This window comes from Stegodyphus dumicola, chromosome 9 (genome assembly GCF_044657685.1).
Source record: "Stegodyphus dumicola isolate Sdum_Otavi_A_Nest chromosome 9, ASM4465768v1".
Classification (NCBI taxonomy): Eukaryota; Metazoa; Arthropoda; class Arachnida; order Araneae; family Eresidae; genus Stegodyphus; species Stegodyphus dumicola.
The window spans coordinates 147,681,796-147,705,840 of record NC_140776.1 but is presented as its reverse complement, the minus strand read 5'-3'; the positions used below and the strand labels follow the sequence as shown (position 1 = coordinate 147,705,840).

The 24,045-nt window shown below is 33.2% G+C and overlaps 1 protein-coding gene across 1 annotated transcript in view; it reads left to right on the top strand.

Moving 5' to 3' along the window:
* Positions 1 to 4,419: 4,419 nt before the first annotated feature.
* Positions 4,420 to 24,045, top strand: part of LOC118181028 (SH3 domain-binding glutamic acid-rich protein homolog) — a 30,036-nt gene continuing 10,410 nt past the window's right edge. The window contains exons 1-2 of the mRNA XM_035350103.2: positions 4,420 to 4,629; positions 6,911 to 7,093. Coding sequence (XP_035205994.1) covers positions 4,585 to 4,629; positions 6,911 to 7,093 — 228 coding nt within the window. The 5' untranslated portion in view covers positions 4,420 to 4,584. The remainder of the gene's footprint in view (positions 4,630 to 6,910; positions 7,094 to 24,045) is intronic.

Below are 24,045 nucleotides of genomic sequence, written 5' to 3'. Positions count from 1 at the left end.
CGACATCAAACGAATAGCTGGAGGACATGAAACCATAATCTCTTCATGGGCAGAAGAAAGACGAAAAACTGAAAATTTTTGATTTGTTGGATGCATGTAATTAGCTGGTCATAAAAAAAAATGAACGGTCACCAACAATCTTTCTTAAGCAGTCAATCAGTATTATTAGCCGGTAAACATCCGGGAAAACGTAAACCTCAATCCCATTGAACGTCATGGCAGACATCTGACACGTTATACAGAACATTAGTAAATAATAAAAAGCTTAGATCTTGGTTTACATATTCTAAAAACAAGAATGCAATTTTTTGTACACCCCGCAAGATTTATCAAAAACATGGTGCTGCCGTTACACCATACAACAGGACTCATTAATTGGGAAAAAGTTTTAGCAAGATTAACTGAGCGCGAAGAGTCTGGAATCCACGGAGGTGCATGATTAAGTGGAAAATTCGAGTACAACAAATGAAATCGTGCCAAGGCATCGATCACACGACACTGAGCTACTCATTTATACAGAGAAAGAAAAATGGAGAAAAATTCTATATACCCATGGATGCGTTACTATATCTTTCAACAATCTGTTGTTCTTTTCTTAGGTCTGATGAAATCCCAAGTAGCCTGTTTACAAAGTGTCGTCGACCTAGCGAAGGAAATTTTCTGAATTTAATCTCTCCGTTCGCCAAACATAATTCAACTCTTAAGTACAAGTACCTAACAAGTCAAAGCACCTTACAAAGGGAAAGGAATCATATTTACACCATATGTGTCTCATACAGAAAAAAAAATGAACCAAGTGACTCAATACGTAAAAAAACATGTGGTGATTGCGTGAGATGAAGGAAAATTTAATTGATTTCATAGAAGTTGGTGGAAAGATAGGAGAATGTATTTCTGAACGCATTGTAGAAAATTAGTGTCTTAATTGACGCTTGATGGTTTAGATATTGGACAATGTCGGTGTCAGTCTTACGACAACGGGTCTAATATGGCTGGCATTTCTAAAACAGTACAAGCTAGAATTACAGAAATGAATAAGCTGGATGAATTTGTGCCATGTTTGGCTCACTCCTCGTATTTTGTCAGTATGCATTCTGCTTCTTCGTGCCCGGAAGCAGTTAATCTGTTTGTAATTACTCAGAAAATACTTCGCTTTTTTGTCGGATGCACTACTCGACAGTATATTATTAAAAAATGTACAAAATACAACTTAAAAGGCAGCAGCCAGACGAGATGGTCGGAAAAATATGTGGCTGTGAAAGTCCTTCTGATGAATTTACCGGAAATATTCAAATATTTAAAAGAAATTAAAGATATTTCCCTTCAAAGCATGAGGTAGGACATCTGTTACATGCTGTGAAAAATTTGAATTTACTCAACCTGAAAATTTTGCAAATATTTTTCCGGAATTCAATCGAGTAAATATAGAAATTCTTAGAGAATTCCTCTTCCGCGTTCTGTGCAGTTAACGAAAGAACTGACCAAAACTGAGGAATTATAAAAAATGAGAGAAAACTCCTATGGAATATTGGATACAAGAGTCTAAAACAGTAACCAAAAAAAATTGCAGTTGAGTCTATTCTGACAAATAAAGAATTCAAAAGCACAAAAAGCAATCTGATGAACTGTTTGAGGACGAATCACGAACACTTCAACCTGTTCAGATCGAAGTTTAAGCAAATTAAAACATATTAAAAAATATCTACGTTCATCGGTGAGCAAGAGCGTTTATCAAGTCTCGAGATTCTGGTAACAGAAAATCAAACCGCAGATCAAATTATGACGATTCCATGCACTTATTTGCAGAATAAAAGGCTTACAGTGTAAAATTTAAATTTTCGTTACTAATTCCGTGATATTTTAATATCGTTAAGGCAGGTAAGAATTTAAAATTACTTATGAAATAGGAAGTATGAAAAACAAGACAGGAAGCACGAATACTCTCAGTAATAGCCTATATTCTGTATAATCGTTTCAGAATACTTCCTTTCGACAATAGCCTATATTTTGTATGCAATGGTTCCATTAGTGGCAGAGCAATAAAATCCACTGAGCACTAGTAGTTCGGTCCGAGTGTCAAGTATAGGTGAATGGGCTGGCTGTATGAGTATTTCCGTGATTTTCCCCGTGTGTTACATAGATACAAGCCAGTTTTCCTTACAAAGTTTTTTTCCACGGGATATTCCTCCTTTTCCATGCAGAGCCTAATGGCGAAACACATAGTAAATAATCAGACAAATGCCCTCAGCAGTGGCCGAGTGATTAATATCACTGTATACTGGTAGTTCGATCTTGCCTGGGTTCAAACACAGGCGAACGGGCTGGCTATAGGGTTTGTTTTCGTGGATTTCCTCATGTGTAACGTGAATACGAGCCAGTTTCCTTTAAAAAGTTCCTCCACGAAAACACCTCTCCTCTAAGCAGGTAGCCGTCATGTCTTTGCCATATTCATAGAATCTAACCCAACCTAATTTAACCAGTAATGTAATAATACGGAATAGAGGCACGTTAAGAATTTAGTATAAAATAGAGCTTAGCTTTTTTACCTCAAACCCTACCTATTTCTGTATTTATTAAAGAAATTAAAACTTTTTAGAGAAACTTAAAGGATGATGGGTGAGGGCGGCAGTTTTAACTTTTGCATCACATCAGAAAAATCAAAGATCCGGCGCTGCCATAACGAACCTGCATTTTCACAAATAAATTTGTTTTTATTACTGTTATGAAGAGTAGGTTTTCTTGCTACATAATATAACTTAGTCGAGTCTGTTGTAACGAAAGTCAATGATCCTAGATTTTTCATAGAGTTCTCTTTTCTAGCTACGTTGACCCGAAATATAAAACAAGATGTTCATAGTCAGACTGTGAGAGGACATTATTATAGGCACTTCAAGGCTGTTGCCATCCTTCTCATTTGCGACTGTAAAGATGATGCCATCATCACAGTACATATTTTCTCCACCACATTTTAGAATGTAATTCACGTTCCCCTTCATTCGCGGGTTTTTCATGAAACGGAACACGGTATAAAGTACCTTCAGCTGTAAGCAATATTTACATCCGTATACGACCTACAGTTGTGTACTCCAGACAAGTGCTGTAAGATTACGCTGTAAGTCGTAAATGCAGCAATACAGCGAAATGCAGCTGTAAACGCAATGAATTTTAGCTTGCAATATGAATGCAAACCAAAAATCTAATGAAAGCCATCAAATCAAATAAATCCAGCCGGTTGTAATTATAGCTCACGGTATGTCTGATGTGAATTTAGAAGCTATGTACCTAATTTCCAGAGTTCTTTCTAGTTTGCTTTATTGTGTTCCCAGACGTTAATGCAGAAGAACTGTATCTTTTTACCTTTTTAGCACACTACCTGCTCTCCATATTTATACCCTTCTATTTATTTAATTTGTATGATCAGAAATCATAGTGAGGACTTATTTTTAAGCTTCAAGATAGAATGTGCTTCGAATAGATCAAGGAATAATAATTTCCAACAGTTTATGAAAATAATAAATCTAAGCAGGGGTATATGTCCCGTCATGCACTATGACGTTCAATCTCTAAAAGTTTCCATTGTGTCAACAAAAACTTGTCATGCCTATCTCCAATTTACCACATACACATTACTTTTTTTAAAGATTTTACTCTGAGTATTAAAAAAATTTTAATAAAAAATCTAATTAAATCTTTATTTTCCCTTACACAATTAACAGCAAATGAAGAAAATCTTTCGCCAGACTGTGCACGCTTATATTTAAAAAAGAAATTGTTTTTTATCATTTAGGGGAAGTACAAGTGCACTTCTTTACAACCTGCTACTCCATGTTTAGAAGGCTGATCTAATATGTTCCGGAGTTCTGAGATCTATGACTTGTTCGTAAATGTAAAATAGATCCCAGTTAAAGTGTTCACACGTAATAAGCACTGACATACTTAAGTTTTTAGACCAGTTAGTCTCTTCAGCGCCAATGATGATACAATTCGTTCACAAAAATTAACGCTCTTAAAAAAACACTTTACAAGCTGAAAAGAATAACTTCCTACGTGATGTTCCTTTAAAAATGTGCGAAGTTCACAGTCTTTGTTTCTAGAATTTTAACAGTTATAAAGAAATTAGTTAATATATTATGCCCTTCATTCATGTATAGAAATAATGCAGTTTTTTCATAGCAAAATGTGTTTAACTAGATAATATATGTGAACCCTTTTTGGGCGAACGACATTAAGACATCTCGTAAAATACTGACAATAAAAATAAGAAATATATTTTTCCAAGTTGCTCTCTTTTTACTTAAATGTGATATTAAAATTTTGTCTCATACCCTGCAAGAGTGTGTAAAGAGCCATCTAACGAAATTTCTCTCCCCTCCCTTGTTGTAGGCATCTTTGATTGCTCTGACTGTCAGACTTTTTAAACCGTGAGCATTAGTGTTTCGTATTCGCATATAACAAGCAGGAGATATCTCAACCACTTGTTTTCTTCTGTGCATTTTCATTCTGAGAAGTGGATAATTGAATCATTTGCAGTTCTTCCGCGTGAAGTTATCGTTTCTTTATTTTGGTTTTCCTGAAGAAATAAAAATGGTTATAAAAGTGTATATTTCGGGAATATCTGGAAACCATGAGGTAAGCTTTTCGAAAGTTGCATGTTAGGAAATGAGAATCTTTGATTTTTAAAGTTATTTAGGACATAAGTTATGTTATGATTTCAGACTTCATAGGGATTAGTTGTGCCTTTACCTCACTTCACCATCATGCAGTTATTATGTGTGTCAGAGTCCTTATTTGGCTTTCTGCAGTGCGCTTGTTTTATACAAGTGCAGTATCAAACAAAATGTGTTCTTGTTAATATAAGTAAACTCTTAGACAGTTGGTGCATATTACTTACATATAAATATGTCTGGGTGCAGGAAGTTTTTACACATATGTCATTGAATAATGCTTTACTTAATTTCAGTGTTAAGCTACAAAATAAATAGATGGAGATTACTAATGAAACTGTAACATAAATAGCTCAAATTATGTGACATATTGAGTGATAAATCCAAACTGTTTCTTCAGTTTAGCCAAGTCAAGTATTAGACAGACTATGTATTCAGAATCTTTATACAGTTGTTAAAGATTGTTGGCAAATAACATCATCAGCTTAAATCATCAAGTAGTATTTTGATGGTAACTGACATGGAAGTTAAATAGGTCTTCTAGAAAGTAATAGAAAAAGCCTTTATTGGTTTTGGGCTTGGATTTGATTGTTTAAAAGGCAATGCAATCCATGAATTGTACTTAGAATGAAATCATTTTTTTTTTAAACCGATTGTCATGAATTGTACTTAGAATGAAATCATTTTTTTTAAAATTAATTTTCACTGCCTGTTAGAAATTTCTAGGAAATACTTTAGAATGGACTTCACATTTTTCTGCAAGATCTTAAAAGTAGTTAAAGCCTACCAGCAGCTGAGCGGCAAAGTTATTGAACACTAGTAGTTCAATATGGGATTCAAATGCTGGTGAACAGAATGGCTACATGGAGGTTTTCATGGTTATTCCCATGTGTAACATGATAGCAAGTTATCCTTAGAAAGTCCTCCATGAACATGATGGCATTCCTTCCTTAGATAACCCTTAAATGCTTTTCTATAATTATGTTTCAGTTTTTATTTATCTGGTATCCTTTGATTATTCAAATACATATTTATTGATGTACTGTCAGAAAACGAATTTTCGAGTGAAGTGCAGAATTGCCCATTTATTTGTTAGCGCTTTTTACAAGACTAAGAAGAATTGGATTTTTGTAAATTTTCTTTGACTTTTTAAGTGAAAATAGGTCGACGTGTACGTAGATACCGAGTTATGTGCAATTCTTAAAAACGCGCCAAGCAGTGGGCTATTCTGCACTTTCCACAAATTTTCTTATGCAGTGTAATCTTGCAGGAAAATCTTGTAACATATATCATTAGAATTTTCTTAAATCATAAATTCTGAAAACTTTGAAAGTTATTTCTATTTCAGTGTATAACGATATATGTAAAAAATTTATAATGAAATAGATACAAGGTTTAGTTTCTAAGTTTTATTTGGTTCTGCATATGTTCCAATTTTTGAGATTCTGGACTGATACTAGAAATCAAAGATATAGAATTTATGTATAAGTAGTAAAAAGTTACATGATTAAGATTTCGAAATAAAAAAAAAAAAAATTGAAAAGTGTAAAGGAAATTAGAGATAAATTAACAGTAAAATTTAAAACCTGAATTTCATAATATGTTGAAAAACACATTTATCATATCACAAGCAGTTGGCGTGTATGAAAAGTTATGAAGTTTAGTATTTTGAATAATCTTAAATTAGCAGTGTCATAACAATTAAAATAAGACATATATGTTTTGTATTTGTTTCTAAGGAATTAATTAAAGACATATATTGTCTATTACTGCCCTGGCTATGAAGAGTATCTTAATAAGAGTATAAATATTCAACTCGTGACTGTACAAAACTCCATTTCATGAGTTGTACATTTTTGCAAACTGCAATCCCAAATATCTCAAAATATAGACAAATATCCCAAACGATTTGTCTTTTTAATGATACCCATTCATGAATTTTTAATTTTGAAATTTTTTGTGGTCAAGAATCCGTTATGTATTACAAACTGGTATGTTTTCCCTATACTAAGTGTACTTATTGTATATATTGTATTTATTATATTATTTGCTTAATGAAATATTTTATACCGTAGAATATTTTTAGAACTTGTTCAGAAACTGCCATAACTGGAATTAGCATTAATTAAAAAAAATTCTGTTATTGCTTTTATAAAGTAAATGTAGTTTAAAAATTCATTAATGGTTATTAATGAAAATTGTTAAAAATTATGGTTTTGAAAATTTACTACTTGAAAAATTTTCAGATACGAAAGCATCAGCAAAGGGTGCTGTTTATTCTTTCATCTCTGAAAATCGATTTTGAAATCATAGACATAACAGAGATTGGAAAAGAAGAAGAGCGAGAGTATATGCGTAACCAATGTAAATTGCATGAAAAGGAGAATCCTCTGCCACCTCAGATTTTCAATAATGATGATTACTGTGGGGTAAGAATGTGGATAATAAATCTCTCTTAAAAAATTTTTGTTAAATATCTTTGTTCTGATTTTCTGTAATTAATTGTGTCTAAGTTATCTGGAATTCCATATCGTATCATCTTGCTTTTGATTCTAGATAAAATTAAACTTACTATTTGTTGTTAATTTATGTTTTTGATATCTTATTTATTTAAATAATATTAAAATGTAATACAACACTTACTTTTTAAAGAAGTTGTTAAAGTAATTTTAGTGAAAATTCGTGACATGTAGATTAGTTTACAGTCTTCAAAATATTATAGGGTTTAGGGTTAATAATTCCCCTTTCTATTTCCAATGTCTGGACACTTGCTTGTCAGTCATTTATTTATCTTATTGCAAAGAATGTTTCCTAGAGAGGCACAGGCCCAATTAATATTATAACTACTGACATCCAAGCTTTATTGAGGCTTCAAACTCTAAACCAGCAGTATGGTAGCCACTGTACTGAACACCATTAACTTTCCGTAACAAACAAGGCAATATGTGTAGGACTAATGAAAAAGTAATTTCATGTTGTAAAAAATATCCTGATTTCATTGCTTACCATGAGTATTCCCTTTTTAATTCCTTTTCAGTACATTATGATGATATTGTCAGTTCTCTCTCTCCAAAGAACCTTTTATCATGCAATATGCAGTTATTTATGTACTTTCGGTTGATCTTTGGATTATGGTATGGCGACCAACTCTGCTACAGCAACCCTCTATTTTTTTTCGCCGCTAAGTAAAGACATGTTTTTTTTCTTTTTATTTACTCAACACTTTTGCCAACAATCTACTAGCCAAATTACACTTACGCTAGAAATTTTATGTAACAAAACTGCTTAATCATGACAAATATTAACTGCAAATTTGGGAAAAAGTGCGCAATCCCAAACTCCTTGCGCGTTTTTCAGAATAGCATATACACATAAACCATTTACAAGTCGACTTATTTTTACTTCAAAAAACATCCCAGAATTGCACAAAAATGGCATTGCACACACTCTTAACTTTATCTATCTACACTGCTATTTTCTCATAAATTACAAAAATTTGCATGAAAATGCAGGAAAATTTTCTGAATCTTTAAACTCAGTAAAAAGCACATATATGAAATTACCTGATCGCGAAAAAGTATATACCCTTTCCAAGTATGAACATTTCCATGTATAAAATAAATAAAATATCCAAAAACTTTTACCTCTAAATTATCTGTTATATTATAAACGTCATCAACGAATTTCTACCGCAAACATTAAAAATGGTTAAATACTTAGTGTCAAATATTTAAATTATTTCCATGCACGTTTACTTCAACTGAAACATATACCAAATTGTTACAAACATAAAATTCACAAAATAACTATCATTTAATTAAAATATAACTAAACCATGTACACGTCGACTTATTTTTACTTAAAAAAACATCCCAGAATTGTACAAAAATAGCATTGCGCACACTCTTCACTATATCCAGGTACACTGCTTTTTTCTCATAAATTAGAAAAAATTCACGAAAATGCATGAAAGTACTCAACGTATACTACTCAAACATATTCCAAAATACTACAAACATATAACTCACAAAATCACGATCATTAAATTAAAAGATAATTAAATTAAAAAACACTACTTAAAATATAAATAAGTGCACATACATTAAATTAATAAGAATTAGATTACAATCCTAATTACTTTAAACTAAATCATTGCTAATAACAATTTTCCAATAATACCATATTAATTTATTTACTCCTTACATTTAGAACAATGTTGTAAAGAAAGAAGTAGAGGGCGCTGCTTGGCAGTAGCGCAACGCATGTAAGTAGAAACGAAATGTCGTTTGATTAGGCAACATGATTTCTGTGAAGGTAGTCCACCTAACAATAGGACAGTTGTAAATATGTAAATATAACGAATAATAAATAGCATTAGAAAACTGAACCATCGGATGTTTTGTGATTGCTCTACGGGCCGCCATGGATAAATGCAGGTTCGTCACAAACTGTTGTATCATAAATTATAATACGACGTTTAGCTTAAGAGAGCTTCTCCTGACGCATGCGCCGTTCGCGTTTATCCGCGCGGTGATGAATGATGACGTAACTGTTTATTACGTATGTATGTATATGTATACCATTCTTACTTCTTCGCCTTTTTTGCTCTGCTGTACGCAACTATGTTTAATTTCTGTCATTAAAAATGTTCATTGATATTACAATCTATTTAGGCTTATTTATTTCTTCAATGGTTATGGGCCCAGGAACGTTTCAACTGTGCCTAATTAGCAAAATACTTATTTTAAAATGAACATTTTGAAGTTTTCGAGCATTGAACTCTTAAGCCTAATTCAGTGCAAGAACTGTTACGTCTAATCAACGGTAAGAACTGATCAGCGTTCAGTTAAGCCTATTTTTATAGCGCTCAATCTTGTTTTTTTGGCTGTGAGAGACTGTATTACATTATGTCGCATTTGACTACTATAGATAAGCTCGGAAAAGATAATTTTGACAGTTGGAAATTACAAATAGAAGCAGTATTGATTAAAAACGACCATTGGGATTATGTGACCGGTAAAGCGCTAAAACCTGCTGAAGGAACCGAGGACGAAAAGAAATGGCTCCAAGCTGATCAAAAAGCTCGCGCAGATATAATTCTTGCTATTAATCCTAGTGAACTGTGTCATATAAAGCATTGTGTGACATCAAATGCTGTGTGGAATAAACTCAAAGCCGTATATGAATCAAAAGGACCTGCGAAGAAGGCTACATTATTAAAACAGCTTTTATTTAGAAAAATGGCGGAAAGCGAAACGATGTCTGAACATTTGAATAATTTCTTCGAAATAGTTGATAAGCTTAAACAAATGGAAATTGACATAGCTGATGATTTATTATCGATTCTTCTGCTCTACAGTATTCCAGAAAATTTTGAAAATTTTAGATGCGCCATCGAATCAAGAGATCAGTTACCTAGTCCCGAATCTTTGAAAATCAAAATGTTAGAAGAATGGGAAGCAAGAAAAGGGAAAATGTCTCAAGATTCACAGAATGCATACTATACTGATTATAAAAGAAGAAATCAAGAACAGAAGAAAAATGAAAAATGGAAGGTAAATTCAAACAAAAATTTTCCAGCTGAAAGAAATTTTCGAAACTTGAAGTGTAATTACTGCTCGAAAATTGGGCACAAGGCATCTGAATGCAGAAAGAAAATAGCTGATAGAAAATATGCACAATCAAATAGGGGAAATCAAGGTTCTATGATGGCTTCTAATTATGAAGAGCAGATTAGTTTAGCAGTAAACAATGCTTATCAGAAGACCTCCTCATGGTGCTTAGATAGTGGCTGTACATCTCACATGTGCAATGACAGAAGGTTATTTTCAGAATTTCACCCTCGAACGAATTCAACCATAAAGTTAGCAGTTGACAAAACATAAAAAATTACAGGAATTGGAACTGTCCTCATCACAGTACCTAACGGAAATAAGACAATTAAACTTACGCTCAAAAATGTGTTATGTGTTCCGGAATTAAAATGTAATTTGCTGTCAACATCTAAAGCTACTGCAAATAATCGTTCAGTGATTTTTACAGAACGGCATGCTAGAATAATAGAACCAAATGGATCTATACTAGTGCAGGCTATTCGTCATGGTGATCTTTATTATATACATCCAAGCGCTGAAATAACTGCAATAGCACAGGTAAGTAATTTTGTAAAGTGGCATCTTAAATTAGGTCATTTAAATGAGTCTGATTTGAAAAGACTTAAGTCTGATAACATGGTTAGAAATTTAAATTTTAATAACACTGAATCTCTAAAAGACTGCAAAGTCTGTATCCGAGGTAAACAAACTGTGCAACCTTTTCAAAAAGAATCAAAATTTCAAAGTAATGAATTACTGAACTTGATTCACTCAGATTTGTGTGGACCTATGAGAGTCCCATCCCATGTGGGTTCGCGTTATTTTGTTACTTTCATAGATGACAAATCGCGTTATGTGGAAGTCAGTTTTCTTAAAACTAAAGATGAAGTGGAAAATGCATTCATTAAATACAAAGCTGCGGTCGAAAATCGTCTAGGAAAGAAAATAAAAATCCTTCGGACTGATAACGGTCTCGAATATCGCGGAGAAGAATTTAATAAATATATTCAAGAATGCGGGATTAAACGAGAATTCTCTGCACCAATGACTCCTCAACAGAATTCGAGAGCTGAACGCATGAACCGCACTTTAACTGAAATGGCCAGATGTTTGTTACTACAAAGTAATCTTCCCCAATCCTTTTGGGCTGAAGCCTTGAACTGTGCTGTTTATATTCGTAATCGTTGCCCGAATCGAAGCCTGGGAGTAAACAAAACACCTTATGAATTATTTTTTGGCATCAAGCCAACTGTATTCGGACAGAAATGTTTTGTACTTAATAAAAGGTCTAAAGGGAAATTCGATCCTCGATCAGAAGAACATATATTTGTAGGATACTCAAATGAATCGAAAGCATACAGGCTGTGGAATAAAAATTCCAGAAAAATCGTTATAAGCCGAGATGTTAGATTCATTGATGAATTTGAAAACTCTACTAATTATGATAAAGATTTAGAAGTTTTATTTCTCAAAAATATTCCTGATAAAAAGAAGGAAGAACCTCTGAATGTAAAGCAAATATCGGCTGATGAAATAACTGAAGACCCCTCAAATATGGCAGAATCATCTGATAATGAAGATTCTGATTCTGAAGCACTACCTGAAATGCAGATTAAAAGGGGGCCAGGTCGTCCAAAGAAAGTCAAGACTGGGAAGCCAGGAAGACCAAAAAAGGAGTACCACAATATAAACATAGAAAAGGAAGAAGCACAAATTGCTGAAGAAGATACAAATCCGACATTAGAAGAAGCATTAAATGGAAGTTATGCTGAAGAATGGCATAAGGCTATGCAAAGTGAGTATGAAGCACTTGTTAAAAATGGTGCATGGAAATTAGTAAAGCGACCAGACAACAAAAAGGTAATAGGATGTCGCTGGGTTCTTAGAACGAAATATAATGCAGATGGAACAGTTCAAAAGAGAAAAGCTCGATTGGTTGCTAGAGGATTTGCACAGGAACCTGGAATTGATTTTAATGAAACCTTTGCTCCAGTAGCCAGAGCAAGTTCTATAAGAACTGTGATTGCATACAGTGCTGAACAACACCTTATGGGCCCACCAGCGGCCGAGCGGTAAAGTCGCTGAACACTGGTAGTTCGGTCCGAGGTTCGAATCCCGCGAACGGGCTGGCTGCATGGGCGTTTTCGTGGTTTTCCCCATGTGTAACGTGTATACGAGCCAGTTTCCCTTAGAAAGTCCTCCACGAAAGGCATCCCTCCCCTTAGGCAGATAGCCCTAGTGTGCTTTGCCATAATTAAATACACCACCAACACCACCAACACCTTATGTTATACCAACTAGATTTTGTTATGGCTTATGTTAACGGAGATTTAAAAGAAGAAATTTTCATGGAACAAGCTAAAGGTTTTGAAGACCAAAATAATCCTGATTATGTTTATGCTTTGCAAAAGTCTCTTTATGGTTTGAAACAAAGTGGACGACAGTGGTATGAAAAATTAGACAAAAAAAACTCAAAAACTTTGGATTACAACCATTACAATCAGATAAGTGTGTATACAGGATGAAAACATCTCAAGTTGAGTTAATTCTAATTTTATATGTTGATGACTTAATAATAGCAACAAATAGCTGTGATTTATATGCTGAACTTAAAGGTTATCTTTCTAAAGAATTTCATGTTAAAGATTTAGGCAAACTTCATTATTGTCTTGGAATAGAATTTAATCAAGATGTAAATAATAATTCTATTAGTTTATCTCAGCAGAAATATGTTGATAATATTCTACGAAGGTTTAATATGCAAGATGCAAAACCAGTAGCAACTCCTTTAGATCCTAGTGTAAAATTAAGTAAAGAAATGTGTCCTTCTGAAACTGAAAAGGAAGAAATGAACAACGCACCTTATCACCGTCTAATTGGTTCGCTTATGTATCTTTCTGTGTTTACTAGGCCGGATATTGCATATGCCGTCAGTCACCTGAGCCAATTTAGTAACAATCCTGGAAAATTACACTGGTTGGCTGCAAAGCGCGTTCTTCGATACTTAAAAGGAACTAAAAATTATTGTTTAAAATTTCGAAAGACTGGAAAAGCACTTATTGGATATACCGATGCCGACTGGGCATCTGATGTTAATACTAGAAAATCGTATGCAGGTTACCTATTCAAGCTAGCTGGAAATCCGATAATATGGGAATCACGAAAGCAACAAACTGTTGCATTATCAAGTACTGAAGCAGAGTACATCAGTCTTTCAGAAAGTGCCAAAGAAGCAGTTTATTTACGTCGTTTTCTTAAAGAATTAAATTTTACTGCTGATTATCCAACCATTATATATTGTGATAATCAAGGTGCACAGAAGCTTATGAAAAATGCTGTTTATCACTCACGCACTAAACACATAGATATTAGACATCATTTCATTCGTGAAATTTATGAAAGAAATGAAATAGACGTTAAATATGTGCCAACAGAGAAAATGCCTGCAGATGTACTGACAAAAACATTGACTGCTTCGAAACATTCTAAGTGCTGTAAATTAATTGGAATAACTGTAAATGATTAATGTTTATTTTTTTTCAGCCGCCAAACGTCGAAAGGGGGATTGTTGTATCATAAATTATAATACGACGTTTAGCTTAAGAGAGCTTCTCCTGACGCATGCGCCGTTCGCGTTTATCCACGCGGTGATGAATGATGACGTAACTGTTTATTACGTATGTATGTATACCATTCTTACTTCTTCGCCTTTTTTGCTCTGCTGTACGCAACTATGTTTAATTTCTGTCATTAAAAATGTTCATTGATATTACAATCTATTTAGGCTTATTTATTTCTTCACAAACAATGCATAAAAATAATATCCTCAAATGATTAAAAATACTAACTTACCTAATCTTCTTCAGAATCTTCATTACGTGGCACGCACGCTTCCCTACAAAAAGAGTTCCAAACGGCTGCAGTTGTTGTGTAGCGAATTTAATTTAATTAAGTGATTCATAAAAATCAAAGTTTTAATTTGTAATTATTCAAAATTTGAGCTACACGAGTTTGGTTATATTCTTTTTTGGCTTATTAATTCTAGTGTAATATGTTTTGGCTTTCCGAGTTTACGCGAACTGCGTCTTCGATTTTGTACATGCAAACAATGGATAGGTGAATTTTTTTCACATAATAAACTCAGTTTTTCATGTCAAAAATTAATTTGATTTCTTAGTATTTAATATCATTAGTTGCAGAAAAATTAGCTCTTTAATTTGACATAACTTTCGTTTTTCTAACTTTAATTGCATTTCAGTTATGAGCTTTAATTAGTATATTTTTCTTCGTTTGCTTGTGATTTAGTTAAAGGGGGATGAAATGCCCTCTTTCCGGTTGAAAAGTCACTTTTTGCGAGTTTCAGCGTTCTTTCGTTGGGACCGCTTGCAGGGTTGTTGAAATTCCTAATTTCCCCCTTCCACAGGTTGGGTTATTTTGGCGAGGGTTTGGCGACATAGAATTTCCGTAGAGGTTTCACACTAGTGGATTTGGCGAGTTTGCTAACATGAGGGAATGCTGTTGTTGCAACTATTTTAACTTTTGGCGAAGAGTGGGTTGTGCCAACTTGGCAGTCCATCGTCCTCCCTTTTAACGGGTTGTTTTGGGGGACGAGCACACTTTTTGACAAGTCTTCTGCTTTTTTTGAATTCCTTTCTGATGCTGTACGCAACGGCAGCAGATTCTGCCGAGAAAATGATTTTTTTAACCGATAGAGTTACGGGCCACGTGCCTCTGCGCCTTGAGCGCGGGCCCTGGTTTACGGTATCTTTGTCTCCACCTAATTCTTCGTTGCATCATTGTTATTTACATTTAAGTTCTCAAGAAATATAATGCTGAAAATTGTTGTCTAGAAAGATGTCTCTACCTAGTTCTCTACCATAGAAATGCTTCATTAGCTTCTTGCTTCCTCCGACAGTAAGTTTTACTTGGTTGGTCAACACCCGCTGCTTCTATGAACTTAGAAGTCGGACTCGTCTTTTCCACCGACAGATTCCTGAGCTGAAATTTTTCTCCTTGCTGACAGCTGTCGTCTCCAAGTCCTAGACTGTATTTCAACCATCCTGCAATATGGGATATTCCTTGTTCATTCTGTATCAAATAGAAAACCTCCTCGGCTCCCGTGATAACCTCCATATAATCGACGAACCTGCAACTTGCTGCCGGCTTTACTCCTGAGCTTCAAGGGACAATTTTTTTTTTCATATGGTTTGATTTTGCCTGCTACTCAGCAACTGCTTGCCTCAGATAAGTTTTCTTTTTTTTTTTATGTTTTCTTTCCCGGTTAGATAAATGATATAGAATTCTGCAGTTAAATGATTGAATTAATTGATGTGTTGAGCATTAAATTTTTTTTTTTGTAGTTGACCAAGTTAACCTAACTCTATAGAAATCATTTTTTTGTGTCGATTAAGTAAAGTATTAAATTGACTAAGGATTTAATTTTTTTTATTATTGAAACTTAACTTAATTGTAAAAGAAAAATAAGTTCTTCATGTAATTATGTAATTCAACTTCGGAGTGCCTGCTTGGTGAGGATTGATTTGTAATATCTTTGTTTGAGCCTCTCTGCTACTCTCAGGGATTAACTTTGTTGGTAGGATCGTAATAGCGTAAATACTTAACATTTATCCGGTTAAACTATACTTTAAGGAAAAAAAAGGAGTAAATAGAAAATTATTATGTGCAATAGCAGTATCATAACTGTTGTGATTGAGTGCAATAGTATAGTATGCAATATATTTTTGTATTGATTATTCTGTGTGAAATGCTTCATATTTTTTTTTTTTTTTTTTTTTGAAAGTGTAACTGTTAAATTTTTTTTTAAATTTTATTATGTTGCTCCCCGGGGAGGGTATTGTTCTTAAATTTATAGTATAATTTTTCTTTTGGTATGTTTTACCTGTTGTTGCAATATTAAATTTAATAACTACAAGGATGTTATACATAGAAAGAAAAGTAATTTCTCAGAAATATTGGATGTGTGAAAACAATAGTTCAACTTTTGTGGAATATATTTAGATTTTTTTTTTTAACTAATGGATATATCAGTCTGCTTTAATAGTTAAATAAATAAGTTTTTCTAGATCAGTCAATGGTTAAATTTATTTTGTGTGTTCATGATTTTTACCAGTCTTTACTCAAATGGATTTTAAGGGTTAATCTGGAATAAACACAACGCAAAATTTTCAACTTTATTGTTACTAGTATTTTTTTCTGTGGTAAGAGTATTCTGGTGTTATGATCAATTAGTAGGGTACCTTTTGGTAACTTAGGAAAATTTAAAAGGGTAAATTTCAAAAACTCTATAAAACAGTGCTAATGCTCTAAATCCGAAATCCAGTAGTCAACTGGCAGTCTATTCACCCAGCAATAAGAAATTAATAAAATTTCACCCATACTCAAACTACTTTCAGCAAACCACGTACCCTTCCTTACACTTCGTTTCACAAAATGTCCATTTTCACCAGATTTCTTGCACCGCCATTCAAACTTATCTGTAATATCCTTCCTTTCACACAATCTCAACTTATTATTATTATCAGATAAACGCATTAAAAATTTAGAATTCACTTTACATAGCGCCATGCAATCCGAAAATTAATCAACACTATTTCACACAACACACAATGAAGCTTAATACAAAATAATATAGACTACAGATATTTTTCCAAATTTACCCCCTTTTCCGATTAAAGAACTGTAATTCGTCCATTAATGTCACATGACATATCTCATGATCTCTCATTTTCCTCACACAAAATAATGCGTAATCGGAACTGAGTACTTCTCACATTATCACCAAAGTCCTAGGTAGTAACCTTTATCGCCTCCAAAATGTCGCCAAACTACCTTTTACCATATTCCAAAGATCAGCCGTACTTTCTGTTAGCTTTTTGCTGTAGCACGTGTGTTTTTTGTGTCTGGTTCAGGATGGTGTATCATTTATTTTTTTAATATGTAAACTGTATTATATTTTAATGAAGTAAATATTATTCTACTTTTTATAATTGCATTATATAAAAATTGAAATTAAAATAAAATTTTCTCAATTGTATTATAAGTGCATGTTGCCCCAAAAAAAGTCTTAATTACGGAGACTTTTTAAATAATGGGATGGGTTAATGGCTCTGTTTAGTTCAGTCCATCCTTTTATATTTTCTCATTTAAACTGAGTTGAAGCTAAGATATATAGCCATCATGTATTTTGCTGGAATTAAATAATCGATTCTATTTAGTCTGGACAGTTGGAGTTTTATCGTGGAAAACACATTTTCTGTTCTGCACATTTCCTTATTTCTTTTGCTATAATAGCCGGATAACAATAGTAAATATTATATGGTAATTAGTTTGATTCAAAGGAGGCATTTAACATTATTTTATTCTTTTCATTTAAATTCTTATCTCTTACCATCGTCTTTCTTATTTGTGGTTTTTAATTTTTAATCAAACTTACCTCTTTCACTGCAAAGTCGCCCGATACGTCTGAGGATTCTGACATTGGCAGGTTACTTGAATGCCTAAGTCCATTTTCTACCTGTTGCTTTTTTCCGTCATGTTAGTACATGGCTTATTGGTTTCAGGAGTTGTTAAATGACATGCCAATCATTCTTTTAAAGTGACTAAAAGTATCTCTGTTATATGAATACACCTTCCTTCTCCTTTGTTTAGCAACAAAGTTTAGCTATTGATGCTTCCATTTTCAATCCTATCTTAGGGAGAAGTACACATACTGGGTGAAACCACACAAAGATCCATTAGAGAGAAGTAATTGATTCATTTAAGTTAGTTATTGTGAATTCTGTTGCATTCTACTTGGCATAGGGGAAGGAAATGCATTCCAACAAAAATTCGTATACACAGCCATTTCAGATGTTTGAGAGAACAGATTTTGGCCTTTAACCGATATAAGAGTTATGCTAATCAACTTTATTTGTGAGTAATGTTACATAATTTCATAGAAAATAAAAACAAATTATTATAAATGGGACTGGGAAATTTTATCATCAGTACTCTGTTAGAATATTTAATGTACTTTTTCAGTACTTTCATTAAATATTTTTTAGTGCTTTCTGATTATCTGCGCTTGCAATGAAAGGTCACAAACTTATTTTTTGACAGCATTTGCAAACTCGTTGGCAAGTAATTTTTCGCCAAGCCTAATGTGTCAAAGGCAAGAGCCATTTTCAAAATAGCCTAAGAATTCCGTAAAAGAGCTATCAGTTAATCAAATTTTAACCTTTTCGTGACAGCGCACCTTTGTCTAAGACGTTCGTGCGAGATGGAAGGCAATCGAAGGCAGTCACCGTACAGGACGGAGGTTTTACATCGCTAAGCCTAATTTTATAAAAAAAATCAGAAAAAAAAAAGTTTCGCTTCTAGCATCATAATTTTTGGTATCATTTTAGATTATTACTTGAGCTCTTATATATGTTAAAATTAGCACTTAATAACAATTATTTCTTTATTTTACATAAAAACGTACTTAAAAAATTGCTTATCTTGTAAAATAATTTTCGGAAGTGCTATTCAAATTATTCCAAGTTTTAATTGATAAAAATCCATCAATAAAGTTAAAAATTAATAAAACAACACAATAAAGACTATTTATTGTAAGAAGTAACAAAATTTAAAATGAAGACGAGTGTGGTAAATCTCGAAGCATAGAGAAGTATCACTTTCTAACTCTTAAAAAAAGTATCACTTTTTAACTCTTTAGAAAAGGAATCATTACTCTCATTTGCATTAGTAAATGGTTCACTAACCATACGAGGGTATTATTCATCTGATAAATAGCGCTTTCCCACCATAATAGACTGGAGGTGAGGCTTTCCTAAATAAAAAGAGAAGAAACAGAAATACCGTAATTTCTGGAAGAAAGGCCGCATCAGCGTAAACGCCGCACTCGAGAAAAATGGCGGGAAAAAAATTAAAATTACACAGAAACGCCGCAATAGATTAAATTGCGCGTGACATCGTCGTGGGCCGTATAGATGCAGAAACTCAACCTAAGTCCTGATATATGACATACCATCTCCCTTCGGAATAGTTTTTCGTTTAAAAATGATCATGGACTTTAGCTTGTCACTGTTTGTGGCATAAACTAACACACATGTAAATGACGTTTTTTCATGCCCCGTCATAAACATAGATACAGTTTTTGCACCAGTTTCATCAAAAGTTCTGTTTGCAGGAGAGTCGAAAGCTAACGGCGTTTCATCCATATTTATTATCTGTGACCGAAGAAGTTTTTTTTGTCAATAATAGCTGTCACATATTTTAGAAAAGATGACTTTTTATACTGCCAGTCCATTGGTAATTGTTGCCCGACTGTTGTTCTAGTACGCACAGAAATATTTTTTCTTTTCATAAATCTGCTACGCCTCCTTTGAAATCATTTATGGTCATTCGTTTTGCTATAAATTTTGCTTGTAAGTGAATTTTTACAGTCGAAATTGCCATTCCCTTTCCTCATTTCTCCTTTATCCAGTTTGCAAGGTCGTCCTCTCGATTTGGCCACCTTACAGTACCACTTCCTTGGCTCGTTTCTGTTGTAGTGTATTTTTAAGAAGTTCTTTTTCAGTTCTCCAACGTCGAATACATCTGTCGTCCACCTCAAACTCTCGAGCTGCTGCTCGATTTCCATTTGTTCAGCACGTGAAATTACACTAAGCTTAAAACCAGCAGTATAGCTTCTGCGCTGTTTAGGGACATTTTCAAAAATCTTCCGCTCCCTTCTTACTTAAAAACTATTCAACAAGTACTTGTACCCAAACTGATGGGATCTGTATCTGGCAGAATGCCAAGAAAAATCCATTCATGCTGAAGGGGAAATACGTCAGAGTTCGTTATTGCGAGGCAGGTGGAGTCGTGTTCGCCTTTGAAAAAAATTGCAGAAAAGGCAGGGGTGGGGAGAGGATGGGTCCTGGAAGATTCATCGAATGGCAGAGGAGAGACACTATTCAAACTGATGAGAATGTTGATTTGAAAGGGGGAAGAATGTTATTGTTCTGAGATCTCGTTTAGGGTGAATAAGGCATGTAGGTCCGTTCAAGGGAAAGAATGTAAACAAAATAAAGTTCGCAAAAAGCAACTGAGTGGTCTTTTGTGTGGGGACAACACCAGTCTGACCATCATAGGAAATATTTTATTTTTAGTGCACCTGAACACCGCATAGGTAGAAACGCCGCACCCGCTGAAAATTTAAGTTTTAAACACGTAAGCGCCGCGGCGTTTCTTCCGGAAATTACGGTATATCTGAAGGCAATGCAAAAATGTAAAAAAACTCTGTGCAGTAACCCTAAAAGACCATACATAGTAGAGGGAAAAAATATAATAAAAAAAGAAATTGGATATAAATCAGACATGAGAATGTTTTCATTAGCACGCCCTCCCCCCGCCCTCGCAACAGCTGATAAATAAAATACCAAAGTCAAACAGAATACAGTCAAAAGTCGTTAATTCGGACACCCATAATTCGGAATGATCTATAATCCGGACATCAAAACTAAAAACTTTCTGCGCATGCGCCACGTTGACACATGCGCAGAGGCGTTCACGCGTGCGCGTAAGACCTTTTACGACTGCGCATATGAGTGTGCGCAAGTGCAGAATACGTTTTCGCGTGCGCATTTTATGTATAATGGACGTATAAGCTAAAATTATCTAATTATCTATTTCAGTTAATGTTGATGATTGCGTTGTTCCTTAATTTTCGAATTGCATCCGGCTTATTATTTTTTGCAGACTTTAAGAGCAATTTTGTAAAAGTAAGCTTAAACTTTCGATTATATCAAATAGAATTTCCGATATATATTTGTTAATATGTAAAGGATCTAAAGCGAAAGTATGTTTTGAAATCCGAAATCTGTTTATCAATTTCACGCTGCTCGGTGGCGGGCGCCTAATGAATTGGAAGTTGATTTGTCAGCACTATCCTTATCTTCAGCGCAGATGTTTTTATTTTATTTGGCTTATAATTCCTTACCAAATGTAGTATTTCATCTCGATATGCTCCGTCTTTGATATGATTTAAAACAAGTTCCTGGTCATTATAATTCGCTTCCGATAGCGAAGAAAAGTGACAGAGGTTATTGAAAACAAAAAAATTTCGATTGACAAATTAGTGGCTGTTCTTGACACAGCAATTATAGGACTTGAACGGCGGAACTTTGTAACTGAACAAGAAATTATGTCTGTTTAATAGAATTAAATAGAAAGTATTATCACATGAAACGAAGCAAAACTTAAACAACTTACATTGAAAGAAATGTTTAATAAAGTAAACAAATAAATATTAAGCTTTTTCTTTTTGCAAATTTTGATACCCTTTAGATCATAATTGTTCTTTATTTCATAAATTACGGTTTCACATTTTTAATTTTAGAATTTCTGCATGCCATCTTACGAGATTTAAACTGATGATCTATAATCCGGAAAAATCGATAATCCGGAATCGCCGAAGTCCCGACGAGTCCGAATTAACGACTTTTGACTGTATATCAAACTCAAGGTCAGGAACCTAAAACTGTGTTCATTTCAAAGGTAATGGACATAGGATGCCATCTAGTGGCCTTCAGAAAAACGTTCCACCTTAAAATGCGTATACGCATCACCCATCTTCTGAATGCAATCTTTAGCAATCCATGAATGGGACGCCCGGCTGTAAGAGATGTTCTTAGGGAATGCGTATATAGGGTGCCCATCCTGAAAGGGTTAAAATCAAGAAACAAGGAAATAAATTGAATTAGTTACCTTTTTTCAAGAAATAGTTTTAATTAGGAAAACTGTAGTAATTTGACTTTATGTACAATTTTGGCATTGTGTACTGGGCAACAATAAATAAACTGAACAGTTGTTGTAAATAAAGTATGGCTATTTTCAAACCAGTTTCCAATCTGTGTTCCAACACTTTGCTTGTGATTTTTAACATTGCAACCCCATTAAATTTGGTTGCTTGTGTATAACTTCAGCTTGCAAATTTTTACATTTTCTGTTGTTGGTTAAAATGCCATATTTTTGAAGAAATGCAGCTCTTTCTTTTTCATCTGCTGGAAAACTCCATGATTCTATTATGATTCAGTATATTAAAAACAAATGTACTTAATGCAGAAAGATGTACTAATCAGAAAAATGGCAATACAATTTTAGGAGTGCAATTTTATGTATACTGAAATAGATGTTTACAACATGCATACTTAGATTTCCACATAAATTGTTTTTGGCAATGTTGCACGCAGGTATTTTGTTGACTAACTGTGATGCTTCGTGAATACTGTTGTGACTTTTTAGATTTGTGGATAATCAAAAGTGTCTATTTTTTTATTCAAATAAAAAATGTTTAATTACTCAGCACTAAGGTATAAAAATTGAAATCTTTTTAATTTACATTTTTTAAAATCATGATTCTGTCCTGGGGAAGGGTTATAATTTTCATTATGGGGCAACTAGAATAATTTGAAATATTATTATAAAATTTAAAATTTTCACTTTCACAAAGGACTTAACATGCTGAAAATGTGTAATTGGATTTTTTATCATTCAAATGTAGATTCATGTTATTTGTAAATAATCAGTTCAGCTCCTTTTGTCATATTCAGGGAATGTAAATTTTGTTTTTGATTCATTACATTTTCTTAAAATATCTCTCAGTATCATTTTCTATTGCAATAATTTTACTTGAAATACTCATCTTTGTTTCAGACAGTTTAAGTTTCGATGTAATGAAACTTCCTATTGAGACTACTGTATTGTGTAAGATATTTGCTATAAATTCTGGTTAAACTATTGTCTGAATTTTCGATAGAAAAATTAACTTTGGTAACTGTTATCTTTCTTTTGTTAGGGTAAAAGATCAGCTATCAGAAATTCTTAACTTATCTTTACCTAATAGTGAAGAGTGTAAGGTGCAGTTTTTTTGCTTTCCTGTCTGTGTGCAATTTCTTGATTCCTGCATTTCCTGGTTATTCCAATGAATTTATTGATCTTATGTTAATTATTTTTAAAAAATTAACATTTTGAAGTTTCACTTGTTCTTAATAATTTACCTCCATTGATAATTAGGAGTCATAGTTTTCCTTCTTAAATTACTGTTGATAAAATAATATAGAGTGCCTTCTTCCATTTTGCACATTAAATTAAAATCCTGAGTTTATATTAACTTCCTAACTGAATCACTGAAATTGAATGTTGTAAATTGAATGCTCTTTGGAATATAAATCAGTGGAAAGATAATGGCATGAATTGTCAAAACTCTAGCAATGAAAAGTTCTTTGATTGTTTTTAAAGTACTTATATAAACATTTTTTTTATAAACAATGTAAAAATAGAGGGAATTAAATAGTGTAACTAATTGCAATATCAGATATTTAATATGTATACTGGCATTTCTGCCATTATGCAAATTCATAGATCAGAGTAATAAAAATAACTGTGTGCGCATATATACTATGTATAGTCTTTGTGAAAATTGGTTCTAAATTTCTTACTTTATGTCTTTGCTGATAATTTTTCAGCAACTTAATTTGCAAAAATACTAGGCATGATTATATTATGTTTCTTTAAAAAATTGTTTTGTAATTACATATATGTGTGTGTGTAAAAAATATGCAATTCAAAATTATATAACTTAAATTAGCAGTAGCCCCATAATTCATTTTAATTTTCGTATTTTCCCTCTCATTTCTAAAAATAGTAATAACTATTTCTGGACCGTGGCATTTCTAGATAATTTATTTGTTTCATATGACTTACAAAGTACTGATGATGAAGCTAATTTGGGACTTGAACTC